General features: G+C 47.3%; 1 protein-coding gene, 1 non-coding gene and 1 pseudogene across 2 annotated transcripts; 2 read left to right on the plus strand and 1 right to left on the minus strand.

The window, feature by feature from the left end:
• The first annotated feature begins 192 nt into the window (after positions 1-192).
• On the plus strand, positions 193-20,016 carry GPRC5A (G protein-coupled receptor, class C, group 5, member A). Its single transcript, XM_010858703.1, has 4 exons — positions 193-334; positions 13,931-14,859; positions 18,718-18,776; positions 19,077-20,016. Exons 2-4 carry the CDS (start codon positions 13,938-13,940, stop codon positions 19,167-19,169), a joined length of 1,074 nt encoding a protein of 357 aa, XP_010857005.1. The 5' UTR covers positions 193-334; positions 13,931-13,937; the 3' UTR covers positions 19,170-20,016.
• TRNAD-GUC lies at positions 10,026-10,097 on the minus strand. Its single transcript has one exon. It is a non-coding gene; the product is annotated as a tRNA-Asp (tRNA).
• Positions 19,171-25,028, plus strand: part of LOC105002237 — a 23,045-nt pseudogene continuing 17,187 nt past the window's right edge.

Below are 25,028 nucleotides of genomic sequence, written 5' to 3' on the forward strand. Positions count from 1 at the left end.
CCACCACCCCCCCACCGCCGCCACCACCCATTCCAAGGGTGACTGTGGCGCTGACGTCAGGCGGCTTTTGGCTCATGCTCTGGCCCGGGGACTTTATTTTCATAACAGCGCGCAGTGCCGTGGAACTGGAATAGGCGTGTCCTCTCCCCCTGACCCTCTCCCGCCCCTTGTCCCTCTGCTCACTCCCTCCTCCCTCTGCCGCCTTTATAACTGCTCGGCGCCGCGAGGGCGCGATCCCTGCCCACGGGCTCTCCCAGAACCTATAGGGGCTACAGTTCTCCCTCCGCGCGCGCGAAGCAGCGCCAAGTTCACGCGCCGAAGCCGAGGCATCGGGGTAAGTGAGGCGCACTGAGGCAGAGCGCGCTGGGTTCGGTGATTGAAATCCTCGGGGGTGGGGTTTGCGGAGTAGTGGGGAGGCAGGGGTTAGAAAGCTGAGGATGCAAGAGGAGAGAAACCCCGATAATGAACTGCAGCTGGGTCGGAGGGGAAAAAAAAAAATCCCAGGAAAGGAATTCCTGTAGTTTAATTCAACTCAGATTCCCGCCCCCCCCTTGAAGTTCCCAGACTAACAGGCAGAGAGCAAAAAGATAATCAGGATAAATAGTTTCTGCTCAGATACACTGAACAAACTGAATAGGTGGAATCCTGGCCCGGCAGGTGACAAGTTCTGGGCTCAGTCTAGGGAAAGAGAAAAGAGGGAGGAAGATCTTAGAGGAATGGCAGGGAACTGGCTGGGTGGGCAGGAAGGAGATGGTGACCCCTGCTAGTTTACCCAGATACTGAGAAATGTCCATTTATTTTGTCCTTTCACAAGTGTGCCCTTCTGAATTTTGCGAAGTAGATTCTAGAAGCCACCTCTTCTCGTGACATGAGCGTGGCCATCAACTCTGCAGCATTCTCCCATCTGCTGTCCCTTGAGTTACTCTGGACTCCTGGGTTGAACGTCCATTTGAGTATCCAGTAACAGCCCACCTTCAGGCACCAACCAGATGGGACTCAGCAATGACCCCCCAGCTGTCGGATATGGTCCCTTAAACCTCCCGGGGTGGAAGGAAGTTTTGGAAAGCCAGCTCAGGTTCAAGGAATTTGTAGGACTTTCCATTCCTGAGTTGTTTCCAGGCTGATGTTTGAACATGCCACACCTGCTGAAGGGTTTGATTGAATCAGCCAGGGCTGTGGACTCATTCCTGAAGGGAATACTTGAGTTACTTGTGGCCCCTGGGAGGGGCGAGGATGGGGGGTCACAGCTCTGTCCTCTGGTCTGTGTGCTGGTACTGGGAAGGTCAACAGCGGTGTCATCTGGGAGACAGGCTCCTCGAGGTGTGGAGAGGTAGATTGGTACTTCAAGGGCACATAGGAATGAGTGGAACTCAGAACGAGCTAACATTCTGGGAAGTGCCCCTTAGCCTTGAGCTAGGAAGCCTGACTTCTCATCCCAGCTCTGCCGGCTTGTAGCTGTGAAAAGGCTGAGCTGGACCTCCTAAGGGTTTCCTCCGAAGGGGTCTTAGGGTCCTCAGCTCCCTCCCAGGGCCAGGGCCAAGAGCCCCTCTCTATCTCTATACGTCTCTTTGAGCATCCTCTTTGGAGTATCCTTTTTTGTATTCTACTCCTTAGTGAGAATTGAAGGTAACAGGGCGTGAAGAAGAATTTTGACTATGGTTTTATTCTCATTCTCATTCTGGGGGTTTGTCTTCAGGTTCATTGTTTTTTAAAAATCTACAGATTGAGCTGAGGAAATGGGCAGGAAATGACGTGTTGGTATAATAGGGCCCTTAAAAACAAAGAATGGAAGAATTATTTTGCTTGAGGAGTCTTCGAATTTTCTGAGTAGCTTGGTGTGTTAGTTCCTGCTTATATTCCTATGTTGATTTCCTTGTCAAAATATATGGTCTGTGCATTTCTTATTTTAGACTTTATTGTTATTATTATTTTTGTGGTCTAAAATATGCTGTTTTGTAAATGTTTCATGACCACTTCAATAGAAGAAATCATATAGAGAAGTTGGTAAATCAGATTCCTGGCCAAAAACATCCCGCAGCCTGTTTTTGTAAATAAAGTTTTATTGGAACTCAGCCATGCTCATTTTGTCTATGTATCATCTATGGCTGCTTTTCGGCTACAAACAAAAGGACTGCAAAGCCTAAACTACTTACTGTTTGGCCCTTTACAGAAAATATTTGCTGATCACAGATATAGAGGATCTGAATTATATTATTAATCATAGAGATCTAATGAAATATAAAGATAGAGCATGTTTTGATTAAAGTATCCATAGAATACTTAAAAAATTTACCTTATTGCTATTAATTTTTTCTATTTCATTTGCTGAGGAGTGATAAAGAAGTGTTAAAGTCTCCTGTAACTGTAATCAATTTCTTTTGATTTCTTTTTGTATTCCTGGCAGCGTTTGTGTTATATATTTTGGTGGTATATTATTCACTGCATACAAATTTATGATGGTTATATCTTCAATGTGGAACATTCTTAATTATTATAAAAAAGTTTTTAGGTCAGCATAATAGCTTTTTGTCTTAACTAAACTTTGTGTGATGATAATAACTCAATTCTCATTTTTCTTACCTTGAACAAGCTATTAACTTTGTACCTGATACATAATACTTGCTAAATAAACCTATCTGTTGTTGTTGCTTTTTTTGCACTTATTTTTCCTTTCCTTTCCACTTTTCTGAATCTTGTTGTTTTACATGGGTTTCTTATAGGTATAATATGGTTTGATTTAGTCTTTTCAAAATAAAAAACTTTCCATTTACATTTATTGTAATAATAGTTGCTTGCTATTGTCATCTAATTTTGGCCGCATAGTCTGCTCTCTCCATCTTCTCCCACATTAGATAATCTATACTGTATTTTTAGATACACTGAGTGTATGGTAGTACCATTCTCAGGGTTTAGAAATACAGGTTTGTAAGGAGAGATAAGTTTCAGACCATAAATATATCACCTTTATATGTGGAAATAAAACAGTTGAAATAAGGTGTCTTTGAGGTGGTATACCAGAAGAGGACTTCATCTTATCCACCTATTTTCTCGATGCTTTTCACATCCTTAAATTCTGGGCATAAGAGATTTAGTAGTTTCACTCAAAATCTTAAATCAAAAAAAGTGATTGCCTATATTTTATTTTACATTTCAGTAATTTCTCTGAAGTTCACATGCATTGTTTAGAATAGAAGAATATGATAATACCTCCAAAAAGTGAAGAAATTGGGATGAACACTGTTCTTATTTTGGGTTGGCCAAAAAAGTTCATTCAGGCTTTTCTGTAAGATCTTATGAAAAACCCAAATGAACTTTCTGGCCAACTCAGTGCTTGTTTGACTCTGCCTATGTGGGAATGATGATTTATTTTCTCCTAGTTACTACTCAGAAACTCAACTCAGTGATGTTACTCAGATGTTGTTCACATGCTGTTGCGACGATGCATCACGTTTACGTCATCAGAATCCAGATGGCTTACCGGGAAGAGGGGATCCTGGACATTTTGTTGTAGATACTTTCCATTTACAGCTAATCCTGCACCTGGTACAGAGAAACTTCCCTGGGACTCCACCCTCATCTTAGAACTCAGCCTGGACTAAAACACACAGATTAGCACCACATATGCAGCTCCCCAAATCTTTCCTTTCCATTACTCACACTTACTAATGAATAACTTGCTTTGAGTTTTATTCACACTCTGCAAATCATTTGCTCAACAACCACTGTGCAGAGTACATAGTGAGGGGAATGCCAACGAATAGAAGATTTGCTCTATTTCCTTAAAAGTTTGCTATCTGATAGGTGAGTTAGCACTGATATTAATGTATACTGTATCAGGGGGCCCCAACCTCTGGCATCTAATGCCTGATCATCTGAGGTAGAACTGATGTAATAGTAATAGAAATAAAGTGTATAATAAATGTAATGAACTTGAATCATCCTGAAACCACCCCCCAACAGCACATTGGTCCATGGAAAAATTGTCTTCTGAGAAACCAGTCCCTGATGCCAAAAAGATTGGAGACCGCTGTAATATATGACATATTTATGGAAAGACTTGAGTGCTGAAAAATAGTTAATAACTACAATGAGATCACAGATTTAGAATGAGATGGGACTGATAACTAAAAAACCCTCAAGGTAGAGGTAAGTTTGGAGGCAAATTTCTAAGAAACATGGTACATGAATTGTGATTAGGGGGAGAAGGGTCTCTCTGGCAAGGAGAATAATGATGTGGTGAGGCAAAGAGCCACTTTGTTAGAGAAGGTCTTAGATGAGCCCCAGTTCCCTTCCAGAGAGAAAATGCTCTTGGAAGTTTTTCATAGATGTGGAGATGGGAGTTAGGAAGGCTGGAAAAAGTAGGTGGGAGGACTAGTTGGAGAAAAGCCTCGAAGCTCAAATTGAGGCTGAATCTGTTTTAATAGACAAAAAGGAGATGATATGCTTTTTTTTTTTTTAAGATGTTTTTGATGTGGACCATTTTTGAAGTCTTTATTGACTTTATTAAAATATTGCTTCGGTTTTATGTTTCAGTTTTTTGGCCGAGAGGCATGTGGGATCTTAGCTTCCCGACCAGGAGTTGAACCTGCACCCCCTGCATTGGGAGGGGGAATCCTAACCACTGTATCACTAGGGAAGCCCCCTGGCAGATCCTTTTTTGTTTTTAAACTCCTAAATCCAAAAGTCCATTTTCAGGTCTTCTCTTCTTTGCTGTCCTTGGAGCATCTTACTCCATCAACCACTCTGGGAAGCTGCTCTTTGGCTCCTGGGAGACCAGCTGGGCTTATTTCTTGTACTAACGCTGGCAATCTCTTTTGAACAACCTCTGCTGATTCCTGCTTGGTTGAGACGGTGTTCCAGGGTTTTGTCCTCGGCCCTCTCGCTGCCATACATGCTCTCTGTATGATCTGGTATCCACAGCCTTCCAGTGCCTGCTGTGACCCCTCCGTGACCCTTCACTTGTGCTCACAGCCCAAACATCTCCTGAGCCTCAGACTCACATGTCTGAGCACAGGGAGGTCAGCAGAACCCGGTGTCGTGGAGCCTGGCTTTTATTTATTTTTTTGGTTGCACTGTATGGCTTGTGGGATCTGAATTCCCTAACCAGGGATTGAACCCGGGCCATGGCAGTGAAAACCCAGAATACTAACCACTGGGCCACCAGGGAACTTCTAGGAGCCTGGTTTCTAAAAGTCAGTGATCTTGGGCAAGTTATTTAATGCCTCTGTACCTCTGTTTTCTGCATGTAGAAAGGGGGCATAATCTGGCATGAACACACCCACACTACTATATATGAGTCAGAAGATAACCAACAAAGACCTACTGTAGAGCACAGGGGAACTCTCCTCAGTACTCTGTGTTAACCCATATGAGAAAAGAGTCTAAAAAAGAATGAATACATGTATAACTGAGTCACTTTACTGTACACCTGAAGCTAATGCAACACTGTACATCTAGTAGACTCCAATAAAATGAAAAGTGGGGCCGTAGTAACAGGGCTGTTGTGAGGATTAAATGATGCCTCCCTGACCAGGGATCGAGGAATGGAATCCGTGCCTTCTGCAGCAGGAGCTGAGTCTTAACCACTGGACCTCCAGGGAAATCCCTCCAATTCATCTTAGATTCAACAGATCTAAACTGGGCATCTCTTCCCACAAGCCTGTATTTCGAAGCTCCATTGATTCTGCCTTCCTAAGAATCTCCTACCATTCCTTGCCCATCTCTCAGGCCTCATCTCCCTGGTTTCCTCTCTACAGCCTTTTTTTTAAAAAACAAACCCCATTAGGGAGAGTGGGGTTTCACTCTTTTCCGTGTGCCCTCAAGATTCCCCAAACACTCTACAACCCTTATTTGTGTGTCAGTGTGACTCTGTTGGTCGTCCTGGGGCAGCGGCCACACTCTGGGTCTGAGGGTCCGAGTGATTTGTATACTTAACACGGCGCCTGACACAAAGTACACGCTTAAGTGTTGATTGACAGGAAGATTGACCAATTACAGAGTTGCTTACTTTGGAGCCTTCTCAGATGTTGTTTAAATAGAGAGAGGCTTAAACAGACTTGTGGTTGCCAAAAGGGAAGTGGGGCTGGGGTAGGGATGAACTGGGAGTTTGGGGTTAGCAGATGCAAATTATTATATAGAGAGTGGATAAACAAGATGGTCCTATTGTGTAGCATAGGGTACTGTATTTAATATCCTGTAATAAACCATAATGGAAAAGAATATGAAAAAGAATATAAATATGCATAACTGAATCACTCTGCTGTACCCCTGAAACTAACACAACGTTAACTACACGTCAATGAAAAAAATAAAAATGAGAAAATAGATAGAGGCTGGAGTCAGGGAGAAAAGCTTCAGGGAGCATAATAGTGATTTAGGGATGAAACAAAAGATTAAATTCTAATTAAGACTATTCATAAAGGGATAATCTTCCTTTGTTACACTGAATATGTAAATTCATCTCTCTAAGAATCAGTCTTATCACCTACAAAATGGGCTGTAGGAATATTAAATGATAAAATAGATGTAAAACCATGTTAATGAGTGGATACACATGGAAACATATAAACTCTCTGCATCGAGTCTGGCTCTTAAGGGGTCTCCACATGTGACAGTAGTTGTCATTTGTATTATTCATATTTATATTGTGACTATTGTTATTACTACTGATGGACTGTGGCAATTCCAGAATAGAGAGAAAATTAAAATGCTAGAAAATTGCCAATTTGCCAGGCTGGGATGTTGTGAAGACTTGACTTGACTTAACAAACATTTGAGTTATTTTTTATCATTCCCCAGGCAGTTATCCTAAGAGGTCATTATTATCCTCTTCTTTTTATTGAAAAAAAATTTTTTTTTGCTGTTTTTACTGGAGTATAGTTGATTTACAATGTTGTGTTCGTTTCAGGGGTACAGAAAATGGAATCTGTTATATATATGCGTGCTAAGTTACTTCAGTTTTTACCCCATGGGCTGTAGCCCGCCAGGCTTCTCTGTCCATGGGATTCTCCAGGCAAGAATACTGGAATGGGCTGCCATTTCCTCCTCCAGGGGATCTTCCTGACCCAGGGACCGTATATATATATACATAGGGGCCTCCCAGGTGGTCCTGACCCAGGGAATGAACCTGCATCTCTTAAGTTTCCTGCTTTGGCAGGTGAGTTCTTTACCACTAGCAACACCCGGGAAGCCCCTGTATGTGCTGTGCCAAGTCGCTTCAGTCGTGTCCGACTCTTTGTGACCCTGTGGACTGTAGCCTGCCAGGCTCCTCTGTCCATGGAATTCTCCAGGCAAGAATACTGGAGTGGGTTGCCATTTCCTCCTCCAAGGGATCTTCCTAACGCAGGGATCAAACCCGAGTCTCCCGCATTGCAGGCAGAGTCTTCACCACCTGATGTCTTCTTCTTTTTAGATGATAGAATGAGATAAATCTTATATAAGGAGGAATGTAAGATCAGCTCTGGGCAAAATTCAGGGCCATGGGTAATTCCTGCTCAGATAATCTGGGGAGGGTCGCATACAGCCAGCTAGGCAACCTACTAAGTCTGGATGTAAGTAACTCCAGACACCCTCCCCACCTCTCTGGGAAGAGAGGAGTCTCAGAGGTTGGAAAGGAGCACCTGAGAGACCCTTCACATGCTGGCATTTGACCTTGCATCCCCGTCAACGCCTGTGTCGGTCAGGGCCACTCTAGGGTCAGTCCTGCTCCAGTGACTCTGCAGCTCTGTCTGACAGGCGAGTGTTTCCCTGGTGTCCTGAGCCGGTACTCAGACCCTTCAACCTCACCTCCAGCCCTGGTCTGGAGTTTCGTTAGTAGTTTGGGGCAGAGATTCTTTTAATGACAGGAGATGGGGCAGGAAGCAGGATGAGGGGATGGGAGAAAGAGACTTGGGAATTGTCTACAAAGCTGGACATGGGCTCAGAATGCCTAGTTCAGCACCCAGCTGCCTTTCACAGAGGAGAGAATGGAGGCTCCAGGAGATGGTGTCCACAGAGAGAGGCAGCTGAAACCCCTCTGTCCTAAAGATCGGAGTCAGAGGCCTTGGAATAGAGCCCAGTGACTCCTTCCCTCCCTGCTTCCCTCTCGTATCCCCCCCCCGCAACCCATGCTTTGGTTCTTTTTCTTTTCCCTTTCTCTTTCCTCCGTCTTTCGTTTTTTTAACCTTTCGGTCATGCACTGACTCATCTGAAAAGGGTTTAAGCCAGCACCAAGGGCTGTCGGGGTCTTGGCTATGGGTGTTGGTGGATTACTAGATGGGCGTGGTTGGCTCAGCTGCTGTAATAAGTGAAGGGGGTCTCACCCTTATGACTCAAGGTCCTTGCTCGTGTCTGGGGCTATGCTGAAACCTCACCATCTCCCTCCATAGTGCAGGGTTTAGTCATCAGAGAATTGGGTGGGAGCGAATGACTGGATTCCAGTAAAACCTCTGCTTAGATCTGCTTACTCAGGATCCAAGCTACCCGGAGGCCCCTGGAATCACTTAGTAGCCCAGCTGTGGCCAGACTCCTACTTCAGACCCACCTAAGGAGGATGGGTGAGAGGGAGTTAGAGCTGGGGACGAACGCAATGGAGGCTTATGAGGAATCCCACCCCAGCCCACTGTCTCAAGAGTAGCCCTGCTCCCCATCAGATTCTACTTCTATCCACACACTCACTCATCCATCCTGGTTAGGTGCTTGCCCTTCCCTGGTGGCTCTGCTGGTAAAGAATCCACCTGCAATGCTGGAGACCCTGGTTCTATTCCTGGGTCAGGAAGATGCGCTGGAGAAGGAAACGGCTACCCACTCCAGTATTCTTGGGCTTCCCTTGTGGCTCAGCTGGTAAAGAATCCACCTGCAATGTGGTTTGAGCCTTGGGTTGGGAAGATCCCCTGGAGAAGGGAAAGGGTACCCACTGCAATATTCTGGCCTGGAGAATTCCATGGACCATATAGTCCCTTGGGTTAAAAAGAGTCAAACACGACTGAGCGACTTTCACCTTCACTGAGTCAGGCACGAGGCTAGTGGTCAGGGAAAGAATTTTAACAGCTCAATCCCTGCTTTAAGGACGCTTTGAATTTAGAAGACAAAGACTCACCAAGAGGCACTACAGGATTTTGTGATAAATGCAGGCGATGTGGAGGCTCTCTGGGAATTTAGGGGATGTATCTCTCATCAGGGGGCTTCCGCGGTGGCTCAGCTGTAAAGAATCTGCCTGCTAATGCAGGAGACACAATCCCTGGGTCAGCAAGATCCCCAGGAGTAGGAAATGGCAACCCACTCCACTATTCTTGCCTGGAGAATTCCGTGGACAGAGGAGCCTGGCAGGCTACAGTCTATGGGGTTGCAGAGAGTCGGACATGACTTAGTGAGTAAACAACAACAGCAATCTCTCATCAGACTAGGGCATCCAGGGAAACATCCTGGAAGAGGGGACCTCTAAGGTGAGGGATGTCAGGGAGAACGTCCCATGCAGATGGGGTGGCAGATTTGAAGCGAGATAGTGGGGCTTGTTGGGAGGACAATGAGAAGCACACGTATGGGGATGATGAGGAAGGCATGGTCAGCCATGAGGCTGGAGAGGTAGGCAGGGGCTGAGGATGTACAGGCGATGGCTCGTCCCCCAGCCTCAAAGAGAGTGACCCTGAGAGCCTAAGCCTGGGACTCCCCTGGTGGGCCAGTGACTAAGACACCATGCTCGAAAAGCAGGGGGCCCGGGTTCAACCCGGGTCAGCGAACTAGATCCCACATACCACACCTAAAAGATTCTGTGTGCCCCAACTAAGACCTGGCACAGCCAAATAAATAAATAAAAATAAAAGTGATTGCAAGACTTAGACAAGTGAGTTGTATACAACCATGCTTGACCCATTGTGAGAATGAGTTAGGAGACCTTCCCTCCTCTTCAGAGCAGGTCCAAGAGTAAATTGTCTCTTTTTGTCCTCCTTTGGCCTTTGTAGAGCACCTGCTTTCTTGGTCGGACTCTAGGTCTCTCTGCCCACCCTTCCTTTTTTTTTGACTGTGCTGCAAAGCTTGCAAGACTTCAGTTCCCTGACCAGGGATTGAACCTGGGCCACAGCAGTGACAGCATGGAGTCCTAACCACTGGACCACCAGGGAAGTCCCATAGGTCTCTCTGCCCTTGACTCTGGGTACGAATGATGACTGCATAACCTCTAGTCTCATTTTTCTTTCTGCTCCAGCCCTCAGGTTCTTCTCCGAGGCTGTTGCTTTAGCTCCTGGAGGTTTCTATTCTCAAATGGTGGTACTGCTCTTTTCTTCCTCAAACCCTGCTTTCTAAAGGACGTCAGCTCCTCAGAACCCTGTCCCTTTCCCCAGCCCCGATCCTGGCGGCTCATCTGGGCCATTCCCTGTGTGACCCAGTGCCTTCTCAGTGCAGATCTGCTGTGAGTGAATTTGTTCAGTTTTATTTCCCTCTGAGAAAATGTAAACTGCTAGGGACATTTCAGACCCGTTGTGCAATCGCTGTCATGTTGGGGAAAGGGTGGCGGAGGAGTGAGAGGTGAAATAGGAAGGATAGTTTCAAAAAATTAGTCACTCAGATAAAAAAAAATTACCAAGAAGTTTTCATTTGAAAAGGTTTTCAAATATTCTTAATTTGAGAGAATTGAGAACCATGAACCTTAATTGGATATCCATTTGATATGAAAGAGTCATTGTTAATTTCTAAAGTTCGATTAACTTAAAAAGGAGTTTTGTCCTTTACAAATGTATGCTGAAGCAGCTATGTAGAGAATGATGCTTGAGATCTGGCTAAAAAACCTAGTGGGGCCTTCCCTGATGGTACAGTGGTTAAGACTCCTTGTTCCCAATGCAGGGGGCATGAGTTTGATCCTTGGTTGGGGAGTTAAGATCTCAGATGATGAGAGGTATAGCCAAAAAAAAAAAATCGTTAATTGCTGAGACCTATTCAAGGGCAAGTCTTATGGCCAGGCATAGATCGCAAAATGGTTTAGGTTAAAAATGTTTTCTCTATGTTACGAAAGTCATACCTGGTTCTCTTTCCTCGGGGACCCCCACCTTGCGTGCTCACAGTGTTGGATCCTGGTCTGTGGGTGCCAGGAGGCCCCAGTACACAAACCCTCCCTGTGCAGCTGCACAGAAGTGAGGGGGGCGGGGGGCGGGTGTCTCTGCTTGACCACCCCTCTGTGCAGCACCACAATGTTCCCTTAGTGGAAAACCTCATCAGTCTCTCAAGATTGAGGGTTCAGAGTAAACTGGTTCAGAGTCCTTTACAATTATCAGATAGTTATGAGAACAATGACTTGTCAGCCAACAGCACTGCCCTGAGGGGTGGGGAAGGAGCAGTGCCAGGGAGGGGCACAGAGGGTGGGAGAAATACCTTTCCAGCCGGCAACCGCCCTTATGATTAATCTGAGAGGAGTGAGGCGAGGAGGTGCTAAGGGAGGAGAAAGTGGAGCCTGGTCCCTTCCCCTGCGGATGCTGCCCTTGAACTAGACCAGGCCCTTCCTCTTCTGCATCCTCAGCATGGACAGGGGGGCCTGTCCCTCTCCCCGTCCTGTACCACCCATATCAGACTTTGGGGGGCCTTGTATTTCAGGGGTTGCCTGTATCTGAAGCTCATCTGCCTTTCTTTGTCCTTTTGCATCTCATTCTGTACTGCCTTGCGGAGGTAGAACATAACCCATTCTTTGCTCTGTGCCCTGCATGCGGTTGGGATGACCAGGGTGTTATATCCCTGGGTTGGAATCCAGGTGACAGACCCCTGGCCAGGGGAGTCCATGGGAAGGCTATGCAGCAGTGGCAGGTTAGATCTGTTTTTTCTACTATAGAAGAAACATGTCTGATGTGTGTTTCCCCTTTACCAGTTGATCATCTGGAAGAATGACGGACACACAGTGGTGCTGGTTGAATGAATGGCCGGGTTACAAAGTGAAGCTTAGAGGGACTTCCCTGGGGCTCAGTGGTTAAGACTCTGTGCTTCTAATGCAGGGGACATGGGGTCCACCCCTAATCAGGGAATTAAGATCTCACATAGCACCCCTGCAACATAGCAAAAAGACAAAAAATAAAATAAAAAAAATAAACAGCATACAACAAAACAAAAGCTTTCTATTGTGTCATAGAAACTTAAAAACAGTTAAATAATTCAGAAAAAAAAAATTATAGATCTGTTGAGAAGCTATTAGGCTCCTCTGTCCATGGGGTTTTCCAGGCAAGAATACTGAAGTGAGTTGCCATTCCCTTTTCCAGGGGAATTCTCCTGACCCAGGGATTGAACCTGGGTCTCCTGCATTGCAGGCAGGGTATTGTTTTTGTTTTTGTTTTTTAACCATCTGAGCCACCAAGGAAGCCCAAAAAGGAGCATTAGCTATTGGTAACATTTTCTGTTGGATCACCTCCTGTTTTCCAGGATGTTATTCCAGGATGTGTCATCCAGGATGTCCCTCCTTACGAGTAGCTTATTAAGAGTTCACTATGGGGACCTTCCTGGTGGTCCAGTGGTTAGAACCCCACACTTTCACTGCTGAGGGCATGGGTTCAATCCCTGGTTGGGGAACTAAGATCCCGCATGGCCATGCAGCATGGCCAACCCTATGACAGGCAAGACTGGTTCCATTTCTTTTGGGATCAGCAGTGCCATCCTTACAAATGTTAATTAGGGAGGGAAAATGATGTGTGGCAGCAGAGCTCAAGATGAGGGCTCAGTGGCTAAGAGGGGAAGGCTGACACTCTGCAGAGAAATCTATGGTTCAGATAACTCAGATAATACCTATGATTCTCTTGTCTGAGAGAGATTCAGAGGCTTACAGATAACATCTGTGGCTGGGCCTGAGGTAGAAAAAAACTGGAGACTGTTAATATGATTCAAAGGCTTGTGGGATTTTAGTTCTCTGACCAGGGATCGAACTCGGGCCCTGCCAGTGAGAGTGCGGAGTCCTAACCACTGAACCGACAAGGAATTCACAAAGTATTAACTTTATGGTTAGATAATTCCATGTTCACCAGTTCCTAAGAAAGCACTAGTCAAAAATATCAGGAACCCCGGCAAGTTCTTTGTGACGTTATTTCTTGAGATGTGGCTCAAATACTCCATTCAAAGTTTTGGGTTTCCTGGCTTCAGGGAAAATATGAATATAGTTAAATTGCGGGGAGGGAGGTATGAGGAGTCCCTTCCCTTCATCAGCCTTTAGAATTTGCCATGAGAGGTGGAGAACAGCTAGTAGCTTGATCTAACGTTGTAAATTCAGGGGTAAAACCCTGACTGCCTGTGCTAAGTAGCTTCAGTCATGTCCAACTCTTTGCCACTCGATGGACTGTAGCCCACCAGGTTCCTCTGTCCATGAGATTCTCCAGGCAAGAATACTGGATTGGGTTGCCATGTCCTTGAGCTTCCCTAATAGCTCAGCTGGTAAAGAATCCACCTGCATTGTGGGACACCTGGGTTCGATCCCTGGATTGGCAAAGGGAAAGGCTACCTCCTCCAGTATTCTGGCCTGGAGAATTCCATGGACTGTATAGTCCATGGGGTTGCAAAGAGTTGGACACAACTGAGCAACTTTCACTTCACCTGCCACTTCCTTCTCCAAAAAAACCTGACTAGAAAAGGCAATGGCACCCCACTCCAGCACTCTTCCCTGGAAAATCCCATGGACGGAGGAGCCTGGTGGGCTACAGTCCATGGGGTCGCTGAAGGTCGGACACGACCGAGCGACTTCACTTTCACTTTTCACTTTCATGCATTGGAGAAGGAAATGGCAACCCACTCCAGTGTTCTTGCCTTGGAGAATCCCAGGGACGGGGGAGCCTGGTGGGCTGCCGTTTATGGGGTCGCACAGAGTCGGACACGACTGAAGTGACTTAGCAGCAGCAGCAGCAGATATACAAAATTGTTTCTGAATTGTTTCTGGTCCTCTGTGCCTGAGTTTATGGGAGAGATTCACCCCCAGCCCAACTTTGCTTTCTTGCAGGACCAGAATGTCCACAGTAGCCCCTGCTGGTTGCCGCTCAGACCTGGACTCCAGGTACTACAGACTCTGTGATAAGAAGGCAGCCTGGGGCATTGTCTTAGAGGCATTGGCTGGCGTGGGGGCTGTAGCCTCGGTGGCCTTCATGATCGCCCTGCTGGTCCTCATTTGCAAGGTGCAGGACTCCAATAAGCGCAAACTGCTCCCCACGCAGTTCCTCTTCCTCCTGGGTGTGCTGGGGATCTTCGGCCTCACCTTCGCCTTCATCATCACACTCGACGGCGGCACAGGGCCCACGCGGTTCTTCCTCTTCGGCGTCCTCTTCGCCCTCTGCTTCTCCTGCCTGCTGGTTCACGCCTTCAACCTGACGAAGCTGGTGCGAGGGAGGCAGCCGCTGTCCATGCTGGTGATGCTGGGCCTGGCCCTGGGCTTCAGTCTGGTGCAGGACATCATTGCCATCGAGTACGTGGTCCTCACCATGAACAGGACCAACGTCAACATCTTCTCTGAGCTTTCTCCCCCACGGCGCAACGAGGACTTCGTCATGCTGCTCATCTACGTCCTCTTCCTCATGGCGCTGACCTTCCTCACGGCCTCTTTCAGCTTCCAGGGATCCTTTACTGCCTGGAAGAGACACGGGGCCCATATCTACCTCACCACGATCCTCTCCATTGCCATCTGGGTGGCGTGGATCACCCTGCTCTTGGTCCCTACCCTCAGCCCCCAGTGGGACGACACCATCCTCAGTTCAGCCTTGGTGGCCAATGGCTGGGTTTTCCTGTTGGCTTACATTGCACCCGAGTTTCAGCTGCTCACGAGGCAACAGAACCCCATGGATTACCCTGTGGAGGACGCTTTCTGTCAGCCTCAGTTCATGAAGCAGAGCTATGGCGTGGTGAACAGAGCTTACTCTCAAGAGGGGATCATTCAAGGTACAGAACCTGGTTGGGTGCAGAATCCTTTGTGGGAAAAATGGGTAAAATAAAATAAAATCATAAGATATTATTACTGTAGGGAACATGCAGGACATGCTCCTGATAAAACACAAGTTCTCCAAAACTCAGGTCTTGCTTAAAATCATCCAGCTGGTTAGAGATAAATAGAACTAGCAGCTGGCCTCAGGAGTCATTAGTATTTTTTTCTGGTTTTGATGTAGGTCATTTTTAAGTTTCCCTGGTGGCTCAGTGGTAAAGAATCCAGGAAATGTGGGTTCAACCCCTAGGTCAGGAAGATCCCCTGGAGAAGGAAATGGCAACCCACTCCAGTATTCTTGCCTGGGAAATCCCATGGACAGAGGAGCCTGGCGGGCTACAGTCCCTGGGGTCACAAAGGTTCAGGCACGACTGAGCACACAGGCACAGACCATTTTTACAATCTTTACTGAATTTATTACAATATTGCTTCTGCTTTATGCTTTGGCTTTTTGCCTGCGAGGCATGTGGGATCTTAGCTCACCAACCAGGGATTGAACCCGTGTACCCCCTGCATTAGAAGGTGAAGTCTTAACTACTGGACCACCAAGAAGTCCCTATCTAGTACTTTCTGTCCAATACCATGTAGGTTTCTCTGAATCAAAACAAGATGGAGCAAAGGAATGGACAAGGAATGTTTAGAGAAATTCCCAGAGACAAGTGGGTGAGATGATGGTGTCCTTTATAAAAGACAACTGGGCAACTTTTGTAGAAATGTGGAGACTTTGTGGATTTTAAAAAATATATATTTATTTAACTTTTGGCTGTGCTGGGTCTTCATTGCTGCAAGGGCATTTTCTCTAGTTTTGGCCAGTGGTGGCTACTCTCCAGTTGAGTGCAAGGCCTTGTCATTGCAGGGGCTTCTTTTGTGGCAGAGAACGGGCTCTAGGGCACTTGGGCTTCAGAAGTTGCAACACGGGGACTCAGCAGTCGTGGCTTCCAGGCTCCCATGCGCGTTGACTCAATAGTTGTGGCACACGGGCTTAGTTGCTCCCAGGCATATGGGATCTTCCCAGATCAGGGGTGGAACCCACATCTCCTGCGTTGGCAGGCAGATTCTTTACCACTGAGCCACCAGGGAAACCCCCGCTTTTGTAGATTTGAGTGCACCAAGCCCAGCCATGCAGTGACCACAGAGCACAAAGCGGGGAGAAAACTCTTTTATCATAAACCAGCAGGAATCTCCATAAAGCTACTGAGGATTTTGATGTAGCCTGAAGAGCTACATTTTCTTGTCTATCTCTGGCCTGCAGGAGGGAATTTTGCTCTTGTCTGGAATGGTGAGCAGCCAGACTACACCAATAGCCAGGAATGCCTTTACTCATACGCCTCTGTGGAGAAGGCAATGGCAACCCACTCCAGTACTCTTGCCTGGAAAACCCCATGGATGGAGGGGTCTGGTGGGCTGTAGTCCATGGGGTCGCTAGGAGTCGGATACGACCGAGCGACTCCACTTTCACTTTTCAGTTTCATGCATTGGAGAAGGAAATGGCAACCCACTCCAGTGTTCTTGCCTGGAGAATCCCAGGGAAGGGGGAGCCTGGTGGGCTGCCATCTATGGGGTCACACAGAGTCGGACACAACTGAAGTGACGCAGCAGCATATGCCTCTGTGCATTGGTCTCTTGAGTTTATATCAGTCTCTGGGCCTAATCAGGGAAGGGGTGGGGGTTGGGAATAGGAGGGAGGGTCCTCCAAGGCCAGGTTTGTAGCCCCAGCTAATGAATTTCTCTGCCCTTGGAGCCTATGGTACACAACCTGCTGGTATTATCTCTGTAGTCCTGGTCCCTCTCCTGTGCCCCGGGAAGTCTGAAGGGAGGGGGAGAGCCAGCGGGCAGGGCAGAGGGGATATTTTCCCACCCATCTCCTCCTGTCCATTCCCTATGCTTCAGTCTATCACCTCATGCCTGAATCCATGTTATGGGTCCTTAACTGGCCTTCCTTCCTTTAATCCTTTCCCTTCACTCCGTGGATCACTGACAGCTCCCTCTCCCTAAAATACTCTTCTGCCCACCCCTTTTCTGGCCTCCATGCCTCACTGGCTCCCCAGTATCCACTGCTTTTACCAAATCCTTGGTGGGCTTCCCAGGAGGCTCAGTGGTAAAGGATCTGCCTGGCAATGCAGGAGACATAAGAGATGCGGGTTCGAGGAGCCTGGCGGGCTACAGTCTCCAGGGTCACAAAGAGTCAGACATGACTGAGCGACTGAGCACACACTGCCGGTGAGGCTGTTTACAGCCGGGAACCCGCAATCCCCAGATCTGTGCTCTCAGCTCGAACAAACCAAGTGTCCTGCACTTTCCTGTCTGCCTGTCTGGGCTCGAAGAGTGTCTGTCCCTCCTTATTCTCTTTACTCAAAGAGAACATGTCCCTTCTTATTCTCTCCCTTTTCCAGCGTCCCTATTCCCCAGTCCTGCTCTGTCTTTTCTCCACCCATCTAGCTCTAGACCTTTGAGATGCTGTTATCAGAGTCTGTCTCATCTTGGAGTTATTTGCTGTCAGATATTAGCTGTTATTAGCTGTTATTAGCTGTCAGATATTCCGGACTCTCCAGTGTCAGCCTTAGGGCAGGAATCATTCTGATTAATCCTATTTTCCAGAATATCTCACATACTTAGGTATTTGTTGAGTAAATTGAAGAGGTAAATTTGGTGGGAAATAAATGGATTGCTTTAAATTGCATTGTATTTATGTATTTCTCTGCCCTGTGAAGAGTTGGACATGACTGAGCATGCACTCAAGCATGCATGGACAGCTTGGGGGATCTTAGTTCCCCAACCATGGGTCGAACATGGGCCACGGCAGTGAAAGTGTGGAGCCCTAACCACTGCACTGGAAGGGAATTCTGTAAATAGTTTCTGTGATGAATGTGTGTGTTTACTGGTCTGTTCCTGAGTTTAAATCCCTCTGATTTAGGACTTCCCTGGTGGACCAGTGGTTGACCTTCACGGTAGGCAGCACAGGTTCAATCCCTGGTTGGATCCTCTATGCCACTTGTCCATGAAAAAAAAAAAAATCCCTCTGATTTCTCCCAAATAATAGAAAATGATTGCTCATAGACTCTATACCTTCACAAAGAAAATCATGGAATTTCCACCCTTCCTTGTTGGGCAGGTAAAGAAGTGGGTAAATCCTCAGTAAGATTCCCTCTAGACACACCTCTGGTCAGATCTGCGTCTGAAAACGCTAGCTTCAAATGTGCTTTTGAAGTGGCCTAGGACAAAGAGCCTCTGGAGGTTTTTTTTTAAAACTAATTTATTTTTAAATTGAAGGATAATTGCTTTACAGAATTTTGTTGTTTTTGGTCAAACATCAACATGAATCAGCCATGGGTGTGCATATATCCTCCTGGAGGGTGTTTCTGAAGGCATTTCCCTAGTGATTATACACGGCTAGTTGTTCATTTATTTAACCAATTTTGGGCTGACTCTGTGCCTGGTCCTAGGCTTGAGGACAGTTTCCTCTGGCACAAAATTGACCATTGAGGATTTCCTTGGTGGTCTGATGGTTAAGACTCTGCACCCCCAATGCAGGGGGCCCAGGTTCAATCCCTCATCAGGGAACTAAGATCCCAGGTACTGCAACTAAGACCTGGTGGAGCCAAATGAATAAATCAATACTAAAAGAATTAAAAAGAGAGTAAGAGAGCTCTTTAAAAACAGACAACCAAACCAAACCAAACCCCTGATCGTCTCCCAGGGAGACAGAGAATTAAATGGATATGCATCATGGTTTATACATGACTCGCCTGGGGTGAGCACAGATTGGGGCACAAAGGAGGGGACCCTGACGTTTACCCACTCCTCTCTGTCTGTTTCAGGTACTGAAGAGACGGGGAGCACGCTCTATGCGCCATACTCCACCCATTTCCAGCTACAGGTAAAGCAGCCCTTTCCCCTTTCTCGTCGGCAGTGTTAGCACCCCAGGAGCATCTGTCCTTAGGGAATAGATGATATTGCCACTCTGATGGCCTCTGGATGTCACCTAGAAAGGATGACGGGTCTACTTTTCCTGTAATCTGCCTCATGAGGTTAGGACAGGAGACCCAAGCACAGAGCAGGAGGGGGCTGAGAAGAAAGGGGAGGAGTGTTAGAATCCTGCCCGGGTTGGAGCAAGAGGTGCTGTGGAAATGGCTGGGAAGTGCAGTGAGTTGAACAAGATGAAATGCTTCCTTTTCAGAATCGGGATTCCGCAAAGGATTTCTCCATTCCTCGGGTCCAGACTCGGGTTAGCCCTTACAGTGACTACGAAGGAAGGAAAGATGTCAGTTAACATGACCCAATGGGTGAGATGAAGGAAGCAGGTCAGCAGAACCAGCAGGGAGTCCACGAGATGAAGGCTGAATCCTGAGTCTTCCCAGGAGCATCAGAGGAAGACCTCTCCTCCCACATCCTCTGTCCTGGGATTGATGGGGCTGCAGGGACCACAGTTCTCAGCAGCACTGTGGTGGTTCCTTGGTCCCATCCCAAGGCTACTTCTCTTGAGTGGGAGTCTCGGGCAACTCAGGGCAACTCTTACCATCCCTGCCATTTTACACGTGACTGAGGCTCTGGTCATCTGACCCACACGCTGACCTGTTCAACCTCCAAAGCCAGTTCTTCTGACTCTGGGCTGGCTTTGTGCCAATCGCTTGGCTCAGAGCAGAGTTGCACATCTGAGCAAAAACAGCAAAGGACCATCTCTCAGCCCACCCTACCCACATCTACACTGGAAGCCAACTTACCGGTACCTCCTTTCTTGCCCGGCTGGGACAGGCTTAAAAGTCACCTGAAATTTTCGCACCTCTGTGATGCCGCCTAACCAGGGTCCCCAGTGCCAGCTCTCCCAGACGTGCTATTGGTTCTCAGACTTACCTCCCTGCTGTGCCTCACCAGGGGCCATCCCTCCAGACTGCGCCAGGGTGTACAAGCCCGAATTCTCTTTGCCAGGAGACCGTGTGCTGTTTTGCTCTGAGTTCCCATCCCCTTGCTCCCCAGCCTCTGTAAATAGACGTACCCTGTGTTCACCCTCTGCATTGTGGAAGTGGGTATTGTCCACACACGGGCAGGGGGTTGTTTCTTGTAAAATAAGTTATTCGCTATTCTTCCCTCCAGATGCAATAAAAGTGTGGCCACAGCCATGTGAGGGGTAGGCGCCTGACATTTGTCCTTATGTGGGATCTGAAGTTCAAAGTTCGGTCCCACTGGGTGTGGACTTGAACTTTCTCCACGTGTCTCTCCTCCTCCTTGTGTCTACAAGTGTGTGTTGCCCAGTTTTAGGGGTGAGTGACAAAGGTAAGGGGGAGCTGTGAAGGGTCAAGAGTCTGAGGTTTTGCTCCAAGTAAACAGAGGAGTGGCAACTTCAGAATGGAATTTGGCAGCCAGGCTCAGACCAGGAGGAGACCTCAAAGCCAGTGTCACATTTCATTTGAGGTTTAATTGTAGGAGGGGTTAAGTCCAGATCTCTAATTTAATAGAATTAGTTCATAATCTCTCATTTGCTTAATCCCAGAAACAGCTTTGTTGGGTAGGGCAGTATAAAACTGCTTTTGGGTAAAGAAGAAGAAAGAAAAACTGAATGACATTTATAAGATTGATTGCTGAGTTAAGGATTTACCACCCAAGAGCCTGATGCTCTGCTGCTCATCACGAAGAAAACCCAGTGTGGGGAGAGGTGTGGTGAGGTTGGAGGGAATTAATGACGCGCTGAATTAGGGAAATGGACATTTCAAAGAGATTTAGCTGATTGCTTCTCACATGACTTTGCACTAACGTCAGCCTAGTTTTGTATTGGAAAGCGGAGTTACAGGGACTTCTCTGGTGTTCCCTTGTGGCTCAGCTGGTAAAGAATCCTCCTGCAATGTGGAGGACCTGGGTGCAATCCCTGGATTGGGAAGATGCCCTGGAGAAGGGAAGGGCTACCTGTGCCACTATTCTGACCAGGAGAATTCAATGCACGTTATAGTCCGTGGGGTCTCAAAGAGTCGGACGTGACTGAGTGACTTTCACTTCACTCTGGCAGTCCAGTCGTTAGGACTCCACACTTACCACTTGCCCCACAGTATGGCCAAATATATATTAATATATATATGTAATATATATAATGTGTGTGTGTGTGTTAGTTGCTTAGTCATGTCTGACTCTTTGTGACCCCATAGACTGTAGCCTGCCAGGCTCCTCTGTCCATGGGATTTCCCAGGCAAGAATACTGGGGTGAGTTGCCATTTCCTTCTCCTGATCTTCCTGACCCAGGGATTGAACCAGCATCTCTTATGTCTCCTGCATTGGCAGGCAGATTCTTTACCACTAGCGCCAGCTTCAATACACACACACACACACACACACACACACACACATATATAATATATATGTACATGTAGGGCTTCCCTGGTGGCTCAGTTGATAAAGATCTGCCTGCAGTGCAGGAGACCTGGGTTCAATCCCTGGATTGGAAAGATCTCCTGGAGAAGGGAATGGCTGCCAACTTCACTATTTTTGCCTGGAGAATCCCATGGACAGAGGAACCTGGCAGGCTACTGCTCTCACTTGCCTCACTGCTGCTGCTGCTAAGTCGCTTCAGTCGTGTGCGACTCTGTGCGACCCCATGGACGGCAGCCCACCAGGCTCCCCCATCCCTGGGATTCTCCAGGCAAGAACACTGGAGTGGGTTGCCATTTCCTTCTCCAATGCATGAAAGTGAAAAGGGAAAGTGAAGTTGCTCAGTTGTGTCCAATTCCTATCGACCCCAGGGACTGCAGCCCACCAGGCTCCTCCTTCCATGGGGTTTTCCAGGCAAGAGTACTGGAGTGGGGTGCCATTGCCTTCTCCACTTGCCTCACAGTGTGGCCAAATATATATTAATATATATATAATATGCATGTGTATATATATGTAATATCTATCTGTAAAATACTCTACCCCAAAACAGCAGAATACACATTCTTCTTAAGTATGCATAGACCATTTTCTGGGATGGATCACATCTTACACCACAAAACTAGTATTAACAAATTTTAGAAAACTGAAATCATAACAGGTGTTTTTTCTGATCATAATAGGATGAAATAGCCAACCTCCCCACCCAAAGGAAAACGAAAGAAAAGGGGAATCACAAATGATGGTTTGGACCCTTCTAGATTATTCTAGTCTTCCCAAAGAGGCCATAACGCAGTGAGGTTTGTTGTGAGGAGAAAACAATATAATTTCATGTATATTATCTGTCACAGTGTGGGTACTCAAGAAATATATGTATTTCCTTCCCTCTTTTCAAAAATTTTTACTTATTTAGCTTTTTTCCTTTTTGGCTGTACTTTGAGGCATGTGGGACTTCCCTGACCAGGGTTGGAATCTGTGGCCCCTGCAGTGGGAGCTCGGAGTCTTAACCACTGGACCGACTACCAGGGGAGTCCTCCTCCACTCTTTTCTTCTGAGTTTGTGGCCTGTCAATCCAGCAAAGGGAGCTGAGTGAGGGTGAAGCCACCAAACACTCCGGATTTGCTTTCTTTTTAAGGAAAACATGTGCCAGGCCTTTGTAGCCCCTCAGGGGTCATCCTTAAGTCAATCTCTTCAGAAACACAAGAGGGCATGAATATGGCACTTGTCGCTAGAGACTGCTTTCTCTTCCAAGGGATAGTTTGGACCAGTAGACCATCCTGTCTCTGAGTTCTTTTTCTTGCGGGTGGTGGAAGAATGTTCCCCATTCAGGCAGCAATTGTTGCCACCCCCACCCTCCCTTCCAGAGGCTAATCTGACTTCAGGTCTCTGTGTTCTGCACATAATTAAACTCTTTTATTAATAGGGCCACCCCAGGGGCTGGAGGTTTGGACATGTGAGAATCAGTGTGTGACTGGAGAAGAGGGTTTCAGAGCCCTTCCTCTAGGTCTCCATCGCCACCTGGGCTGAAATAGAATGGGCAAATTGAGCCCAGCCTGGTCCTTGAATGATGCCAATTGATTGATGGCTGGGACCCAAGACGGCATCTCCCAGGAACTAAACGGGTGGTAATGAAATGAAGCTCAGCCACCTTCGCCTCATCTATCACTGTCAGATGAAAAACAGACCGAGTCTCATCTCCGCCTCTCCCTTCAGGCTGAAGCTGTCGACAGCCGCCATACCCTCTGCTCCCACTGGATGGCGCTAAAGCCTCAGGCATCAGCCCTCAGGGACTCCGCAAACGTCCACAGCTATTCTTCTACGAAGGGCACCGGGCAGGGCTGCAGCTATTCAGCAGACTTGAGGCAAACGTGCGTTCCATTTTAAAAGGCTTGACCGTGTGAGCTGTTTGCATCCTCCCTCCCACCGTCTTTAAAGAAGCCGCTCTCCATCTTCTTTGCCCGAGCTCCACTGCTCCGCGTCTCATTTTTGTGAAACTCTCCGAGGTATTACCAGCTCATTTGCAGACAACCTGGCATCTTTACAGATATTGGCCTCATGTGTTAGTCTCTCAGACTCTTTGCGACCCTATGGACTGTAGTCCACCAAGCTCTTCTGTCCATGGAATTCTCCAGGCAAGAATACTGGATTGTTTTGCCATTTCCTCCTCCAGGGGATCTTCCCCACCCAGGGATTGAACCTGGGTCTCCTGCATTTCTGGCAGATTCTTTACTGTCTGAGCTATCAGGGAAGCCCTTATTGGTCCTATAGGCTGTTATTAGTGTTGAAGAGTATTTATACGGTGAGAACACTCGGTTTTGTCGGGAAATGTTTACCAAAACCAGGAGTACAGTCTGGCCCTGAAAATGCCCCAGTGAAACTGCGACCCGGTGCATTCTTGGTTTTCCACCGTCATTTCTAGACTTGTCATCATCACAGAGAACTGAATTGCGCCCCTCTGACCTCCCTCTTCGGCCACTTTCCTCCTGTTGCTACCGGGTTTGCAGGTTTGCCACTGTCCCAGCCCCAGCCGGAAACATGGGGTTGTTTGAGAACTGGAGGCGGCAGCTTCAGACTGCTCTTTCTCAGGTGTTGATGGCTGAGAGCCTGAATCTGGGAACTCAGCCTCCAGTGTGTAGCCTGACACTTCTGGAAATTCGCTGGTTCTCCTCTGGTCACAGTCTCGCATCCCTTCTGTTGGGGCAGATAATGCTTGGTCCCCTTGGTGTCAGGGTTTCCAGGTATGCAGAGGAGTTTGTGTGGCAGAGGATTGGCATCTGACCCTGGTTTCTGCCACCTCCTGCTTGCTACCACTTCCTTAACTCTTCAGAGTGGGACACTCCAACGCCTAAAACATTATCATTTGAAAAGCTCATGGAGCTCCCTTAGTTGGTCTCCACAGCCCTCATTTTACAGATTTAAAGGATTTAAGTAGACCCAGGCCCAGATTTCTGGTTCTGTCTTCTTTCGAATGTCACACTTGTGTGGTCTGTGTTAGACACCCTTTTTTTTTTTCCCCAAAGAGGGTGTTTGAAGAAAGACTCATATAAAAATGACCACAGTCAGTATGTATCTGCAGCTCTCCTCTCATCTTCCTTACCTGGGAAGTTTTCCTCTGCTGCTCCTGTTTTCTCCCCTGGGCGTGGAAGCTGTGGGGAGAGGGACTGGCTGAGGACCGACATTTTCTGTGTCACCCCAGGTCACTCGTCCACGATCTCCTAGCCACATGTGTCTTTGCCTCCTGGGGAGGGGCTTCAGGGCGAGGCAGAGTTTCCCATCTTCCCATTGCTGTGAAAATTCTTCCACTTCCTTGCATCTCATCCTGAATCAAAAACTCATGCATGGGGTTTTGCATGAGCCCTGGTGATCTAGTGGCTAAGACCCTGTGCTCTCAATGCAGGGAGTCTGGGTTTGATCCCTGGTCGGGAAACTAGGTCCCATATGCTGCAACGAAGCTCAAAGATCCTGTGTGCTGCAACTAAGACCCTCAGCAGCCCAAAAATAAATACCCCCCAACCCCAAAACCCATATCCAGCATTTTTTTGCTTCTTGTGTATTTACATCCCCCCTCGGCAATCTCTTACCTCTATGGGATTTCTTTTTCTGTTTAAAATGATTTATTCATTTGGCCCTGTTGGATCTTCATTGCAGTGTGCAGGCTTCTCATTGCAGTGGTTTCTCCTGTTGGGGAGCCTGGGCTTCAGGGCACGTGGGCTTCAGCAGTCGTGGCTCATGGGCTCTAGAGCATAGGCTCAGTAGCTGTGGCACACAGGCTTAGTTG

The sequence above is a fragment of the Bison bison genome, unplaced genomic scaffold (assembly GCF_000754665.1).
Source record: "Bison bison bison isolate TAMUID 2011002044 unplaced genomic scaffold, Bison_UMD1.0 scf7180017864390, whole genome shotgun sequence".
Taxonomy (NCBI): domain Eukaryota; kingdom Metazoa; phylum Chordata; class Mammalia; order Artiodactyla; family Bovidae; genus Bison; species Bison bison.

Excerpts from the sequence above, each read along its gene's own strand:
- GPRC5A (XM_010858703.1), top strand. The coding sequence starts at position 13,938 with ATGTCCACAGTAGCCCCTGCTGGTTGCCGCTCAGACCTGGACTCCAGG. Across the intron at positions 14,860-18,717 it reads TCAAGAGGGGATCATTCAAG|GTACTGAAGAGACGGGGAGC; the intron begins GTACAGAACCTG and ends TGTCTGTTTCAG. Across the intron at positions 18,777-19,076 it reads CCACCCATTTCCAGCTACAG|AATCGGGATTCCGCAAAGGA; the intron begins GTAAAGCAGCCC and ends CTTCCTTTTCAG.